At 34.9% G+C, this 7,112-nt stretch overlaps 1 protein-coding gene across 1 annotated transcript in view; it reads left to right on the plus strand.

The window, feature by feature from the left end:
- LOC117169796 (SRSF protein kinase 1) overlaps positions 1 to 6,497 on the plus strand; it is a 111,866-nt gene extending 105,369 nt beyond the window's left edge. Inside the window, exon 6 of the mRNA XM_033356303.1 lies at positions 4,578 to 6,497. Within this exon, the coding sequence (XP_033212194.1) occupies positions 4,578 to 4,866 (289 nt within the window). The 3' untranslated portion in view covers positions 4,867 to 6,497. The remainder of the gene's footprint in view (positions 1 to 4,577) is intronic.
- The last annotated feature ends 615 nt before the right edge of the window (positions 6,498 to 7,112 follow it).

Here is a 7,112-nt window from a genome sequence, read left to right on the forward strand (position 1 = left end):
TCTAGTCGGGAGTGGTGCTGACTGAAAACAGATGATTTGGAGCGATTCGCGCGCCATCTGTTGGTCATTCTAAGGACTTATTGAACTACCCTCGTACAATTGAAGTGCTAACTACTTTATTTGCACTCGCGCATGGTCTAGGCCAAAGAAATATTTTTTTGAATCAGAGATATACTTTTGTGCTTAAGATATTCAGAAATTTGCTGTGGGAAATAGTTTTTTGAGCTTATAAAATATTTGCTTGACCTTAAAATATATTTCTTTCTTTCAATTCATAATTCCCCCTCTCAAAAAAATATTGATTCCAATTCATGGCAGATTCATTTGGAACAATGAGTTATTCATTTAGTGTAAAATCTATATTTTTTGTCGTCAATGAATATTTTTTTAATTCAAAGAAATATTTCCCCTCGACCAATAGGCCTATATTTATTTGCCTCTAATAAATGTTTCTTTGAAAATAAATAGGATTTTCACTTACTTCGGCCAAGTAAAATTCACTTGGTACCAGTAATCCTTTTTTTCAGTGTATGATTTACAAGATTGCCCATTTGGTATTTATTTGTATAGTGGTGTTTAGCACCATCATTTATATAAATCATTTTTTGAACATTTGACACCATCCGTTTTATTTCAGGAATCAAAATTCCTTACATAACATACACCGCTGCAGTATCATGAGTTGTGCTATCTGATATCAGGACGTGACTACTGCATATTATTTCTTCGTCATTTCTGTAATACATTACGACTGGCTGAATGGTTGCTTGATTGCTATTGTAATGAAATTGTTATGCGGCATTTTGCACAGCATAAGAACAGTTTGATGAAAAGTCCATATGAACCAGAGCTTTATGACCATTTAGTTTATTCTTCCGATCGAATATGTAGTTCCGTTGAATTTTAGAAATAAAATGATGTGGGATTAATATTTGCAGCCGTATCGCAAATTCAGACACAGTCATCGGTAAATTTTTTGATTTTAGGACAGGATTGGCAAATTCTGAGATGAAACGCATCTTTCACCTATTTACACACTACCAATGAAAAGCAATCCTTGTAAACTGTAAGCGGTTTATCTGAAGCACACGTGTTCTTTTTTATATTAGCAGCGTCAAATATATATTTTTAATTCTCATGTATTGTACAAGCACACAGAGTGTGAGTACCTTTTGCACTTTCCAAGATAGACCAGTTAGGACGAAGTTGAGAAAACTTAGTAAGTCCAATTGGATGCTCCGGATTCAATTCCTTAAATTCCATATGTAATGACTTAATATCAGACAGTAACAGCCTTTTTGTACTTTTTCTTCCTCTTCGTTAAGTACTAAAGTAATAGCTACATTTCCATGAGGCATCTGTTTACTATTAATATCATCTTCGTAAAACTTTTCTACTTTTTTCACAATGTCTCATGGTAACTTTTTTCCAGGTTTTGAAGTTGGCATAGCTAATACACCCTCTAATTTTCTTAAAGCCTTAGCTGATCTGGCCATTCTTTCAGAAGTGTTAAATTCTGAAGCTAGTTGCCGAATACTCCAGCATTCAGGAGCATTTGTAAGAGTAGGAAGTCTCAGGGGATCAGTTTTATCCAAAGAAGCAAATTTATTCTTTAATCCATTGAACAGTTTTTCCAGTTGATCTTCCTTAGATAGACATTTTCTTTTGGTAGGAGATGGATCACAATCGCTATCCGGAGATTGTATCTGATTTTCACTATTAAGGGAATGATTTGTTGCAAATTCCTTATTACATTTGGAACAAATTCTTGCTAATCACAAGAAATTCGGGAATTTATTGTGAACATTTTTGGAAATAATTCGTAAGTCTTTGCCAGCGTGTCCCTCATAACCAAAGGAATGTAAGCATCTATCAAGTTTCATAAACGTTGATACATTTTTAGTTGCAGACATAATTGAACTCTCTTTCTCAACGTTTTTTTCTACTCTCTTAAGGGCATGTGATACTCAGAAAATTGTCGATTTTACCAGTTTTAGGTTCCCCCGGCTTTTTTTCTAGAATAATAAATATTTTGTCTTAAAATTTTTGGAAATGATAACGAACATGCTAACGGACGTCCCCACACACTTTTTTGTGGATGAATTCAAAAAAGTTTTAATTGAACAAAATGTGATTAATTTGCATAGCGCTTAGGAAATAATATCGATTTTTTCAGTGTTAGATACCCCCGGCTTTTTTCCTAGGATAAGAAATATCTTGCCTTCAAAATCTGGGAAATGATAGCGATCATGCTAACGGACGTCCGCACACACTTTCTTGTGTTTTTTTTTTTATCAAAAAATTTTCGATATTGCTAACAAAGTGCATGTATATTTCGAGGTTATGTGTGTAACAATTCACCCGAGCGTTACTTCCAAAATACAAAATATTTTTGGCCGAAAACTTTGCACTTACAAATAAACATAGTAACTAATCTCCCGGAACTAACCTTGTTTGCAAGCAATCAAAAAAGTTTATTTTATAAATAATTTCCAGATTATCGGAAAGGCAGAGATGAAAAACAACGTAACCTCAAAATAATGCATATGCATAACATTTTTATTTAGCACAATAAATTTTTTTGTTATTATCCCTCAAAAAAGAGTCCGAGGACGTCCTTCATGATATTTTATAGCATCTTCGAATTCATTTTATAAAAATTCTCATTTTTGTGGAGAAAAAGCCGGGGAAACTGTAAGTATTACATGCCCTTAAAATTAGAAATAACGAAGTACAGACAATACAGGATAATTTAAATATGATCTATATTCCCTTTAGGGTGCTTGACAAACAAATGATAAATGCTCAATTAAAGCTAAGGTTTGAAAAACTGTGTGGTATAAATTTCAGATTTTTGAAACAACTTTCTTAGGTCATAGTACAAGTAGAACTCAAAGTGCAAGCTTCGAAAAAGACTTTTTTGTCAACTTCTAACATCGCATATTCTCTTCGAAATGTCCACAATATCTATTGGCGATCATTCGACGCGGAATTTAAGAGATTTTTAACGAGCTTTTAAAAAAGTTTGTCGCTTCGTTTTTAAATGGATAATCATGTTTTAAAATCGTCAATGACTTTTAGTATCATTTACGCTAGCAGAGTAGATAATATCCGGCTGCAATGTAACTGTCTTGAATTAAAAAAAAATTAATTGAATGAAAATTGAAAGGGTAGAGATTTTTTAGGTATAAATTCCTGATCTATCCCACTGTGATTCTGATTGATTTTAGAACGTTCTGTATGGTGGTGGAAGCTTCTGTTTGAGTCCGCGAGTCGGCTCGAGCGGCACGCAAACCGCTCGTCTCGTGCTTTATCTCACCCCTTATTGAAACGATGTCAGCCTGTTTCTTAAGCTCACTGTGTGCATTCCGATTGGCAAAAAAAAGTACTGAATAACAGCAAGAATCCTAACTTATCATACAACTTAAAATTGACTTCAACCTATTATACATAAGTATGATACAATATGTGTGTTAACACAATACTTAACCGTCAAGTTTTTTTTTTTTAACCTCGAAGCGAGCCAGGCAAAATCTGGTGACTAGTCCATATAGATCTTAATTCTCTAATTCAAACTATTATTAACACCAGGCTTTGAGGGATTTAAAAAAGAAGACCTTTAAGTAGGTGCCCCAAGATCATTGGGAAGAAGCAAGTCCATCATTTTCATAATAAGGGCCACCAAGATTGAGCGAGGCTAGAGGACCCGATGGATGTAGGAATACCAAACTTACCCCCTCCGACCGGAGTCGAAGTTAAGCAAAGTGCAATTTACTCTGGTATCAGGCTGCGTTGGGTTCATTGATTTCATCTAATCTCCACTAATTTCCACTTCTGAATTCAGTGATCTCAGTTTTGAACTGCGCGAGGCACTCATCATACGCCTTCCTTTTGCGCATGGGAAAGAAAGCGATAGACGGGTTGTCATGGGAACGCTCTTCACTGCTCTGCTCAATCAGCAATGCATAGTTTTCTCTCAGAAAATTTATAAATGCCATAATAATTTGAAATTGGTAGAAAAAACTTTTCTTAAGTAGTTGTATTCAGTTTTTAGTGCTCTTTTAATTTCACAAGGAAGAAAATAATACACTGAACCCTAGAAATAAGGCCCCCTGGTATAGTTCTTCCGAGAATTGATGCCGTGCTGTGAGTAGGAGAAAAAGGAGCTTCGTGGGATGAGTGACGGCCTCTCAGGCGTGAACAAACAAAAGCGTTTTCTACGAAACGACCCTCTATCTGTGTAATTCCCTACATCCTCCAGCCCCAAAACCGAGCCAGTCTCAGAGTTTCACTGTATCTAAAAATATGCAAACTACTCCATTATCTATTATAGGCTATAGAATATTATACATTTTCTATAGGGCAACCATAGATATATACACATGCCTGTGTATACTCTTGATGCCTGTAGATGGTGCGCACCCTTTGTTTCGCCGTCGTGTACTTTTATCTAAAGATACTATTTTAATATGTGTGATGTATATAAGATTTGAAATTATGTTTAAATATCATAATTATCTACTACGGAGGTTCACTTAATGTTTGTTATTTGTAGTAACTTTATTTCATGTTTTCAGGGATGAGGATCACCTAGCACATATTATAGAACTTCTTGGAGAAATTCCCCGACGAATCGCTCTTTCTGGAAAGCATTCAAGACTATTTTTCAACAAAAAAGGGGATCTGAAACACATCACTGGTCTAAAACCTTGGGGACTGTATGAAGTCCTTACAGAAAAGTACGACTGGTCACCTAGTGAAGCGCGAGAGTTCGCAGAGTTCCTAACACCAATGCTCGAATTCGATCCAAACACGCGAGCCACGGCAGCTGAGTGTTTAAAGCATCCCTGGCTGCAAGTCAAGTGATCGCGTTTTATATTGTCTTAATCAGTAAATTCCTAAACGCTCTATTGTCCCGATTTAATCACAACCGAGAGTGTGATAGGAAGCAGAATCATCGGACAAATCGAAATTCTTTAAAACCACGTGCAACATAAAGACTTTGGATGCGATTATCGCGAAGTAATTAATTTTTGTAGTAACGAGAGCAAGGCGTTGGAAAAATAATATTTAGAATCGTTAGTATAACTTTCACCACACTCGTATCTACTTCTAAGTCTACTGTCTTGATTACCTCCATTTTGTGGAAACTCATGTTAAATTGTCCCCAGTTTTAATAACAGACTGCTTGCTTGTTTTTAAATTAATTTCCTATGGAAATGTCCTACTAAAGTTTATTTTTTATCGAGCTCAATACACTTTCAAATTAATTTCTCACATTCCAACCCACTTTCCGCAATATCCTATTGTACTTCCTATACAACACTCTCGGCCTCTGCCAAAAATTTATTTATGAATTTATTTGTTATCGATATTTTTCATCTAGCTATGATTTAAATTAAATCTTCAGTACTTTATTATTTACACTTGTTGCTTTCTCTGTACTCGTTATCTAAGTTATACAAGCGATGTTCAAGAATTTAATGACTTTCAGACGGCACAATACAATCAAAATTAGTACTATGAGTCGTCAAAGTAACAGAATTAAAAAAAAAAACATTTTTGTCAAGGCCGCTTTTTTCTCTCGTGTGTTGATACTTTGTATAAAGATGAACGTCGGTGACTCCAAACGAGCGGAAAGATGATTTTATATTGCGTTGAAATTTTTAGAGGCAGGTACTGCTTTTGCACGCAGACTGATACATAATACTCACGTGCGATGAGCAGCTCTCTTATTTTGGAGTCGATTTAACGAATTTTTGTATGATTGGCGATATTTAAATTTCAAATGAGAGCGCGACGAACAGTAAATTTTCGAAACATAAACCAATCCTTCGAATCGCGAAACAATTTTCGACTATTATCTGCTTTTGTAATAAGTGAGAAACTAAGACTCACTCTTTAAAAAAAAGATTAGTCGCAACAATAAGCCTTGATAATGATCCACTACTAGAAGAAAAATATAAGTTATTGACAAGTTTAAAACGCGTTTTGCTTTAGATGTCAGCTGATCAGCATTCTGGTCAAACGTCGCCGTTTTATTTCATATTGGAAAACTTGAGAAGTTGTAGATAACATAATTCGTAGGACCATTGAAATGTTTTGTGTAAACATATCGTCTCGTTTAATTGAACAAATCGCGAAACGACTTTTCAGAAGGCAAAATGAAATTATTCGAGACAACTGTGTTCTCACATATTATAGTCAACTACTAGAAATATTTAACTCGCAGTATTTAACTGGCGAAAAATCGTGATTCTTTAAGTTAAATTGCTCTCTCAGTTTATAATCGTTTATCGATTAATCTTGCATTCGGTTATCGTATTCAAGTTAATGAGTTTTGCAAAAATAATAATATGAATGATAGAATCTCATGAAATTTGTACAGTGAATATTTTAAATTACGTAAAATTAGCAGGTAACGATATTGTTTAATGTGGTCCATGAAATCTATTGTGTTTAGTCGAATAAAACGGATTAGTGCTATTTTATATCACCAATCCTATAATCTTGGGTCGACTAAGTCAGTGTACTTCTCCACTCCCACACAGGCTCCCCAAGCTCCAATTTTTCAGAAAACGCAATAGTTTTTTTTTCTCAAAAGTTCCATTGAACTAGAGGATTACATCACATCTATTAGTAGATTTCAAAAAAATCTAATATTAGATTCTCATCGAGGATTTATAACGGTACAATTTGTTTTTATCCGGTAAGGAGGTAGTCAAGGATGTAACCGATGAACACAACACTATTATGATCGGGCAATAGCAACTTGAAATTCGGCCCCTCAACAGAATCCTCTAATAAGAAAAATCGTATTAAACGTATCGCATGTTCATTAACAAATGATCTAAATAAATGTTAGCTATCTTTGAAAATATATTCTAACGAATTTTCGTCGCCCCGGAAAAAATGACCTGTTTTACTCCTAAACAAGAAGCTAATCTTTCTAAAAATTTTAATTTGAACCCTTCGATACTAGACGGTGTGGAGTTAACTATTTCCGATCAAAACACTGGCGAGATTCAAACTGAACCACACGCGAATTACATTCGTCCCAGTTTCCTACCATAACCACCCTAAACCTGATTTAAATTGCCCTTTGTCATCGT

The sequence above is a fragment of the Belonocnema kinseyi genome, chromosome 3, assembly GCF_010883055.1.
Source record: "Belonocnema kinseyi isolate 2016_QV_RU_SX_M_011 chromosome 3, B_treatae_v1, whole genome shotgun sequence".
Lineage (NCBI taxonomy): Eukaryota > Metazoa > Arthropoda > Insecta > Hymenoptera > Cynipidae > Belonocnema > Belonocnema kinseyi.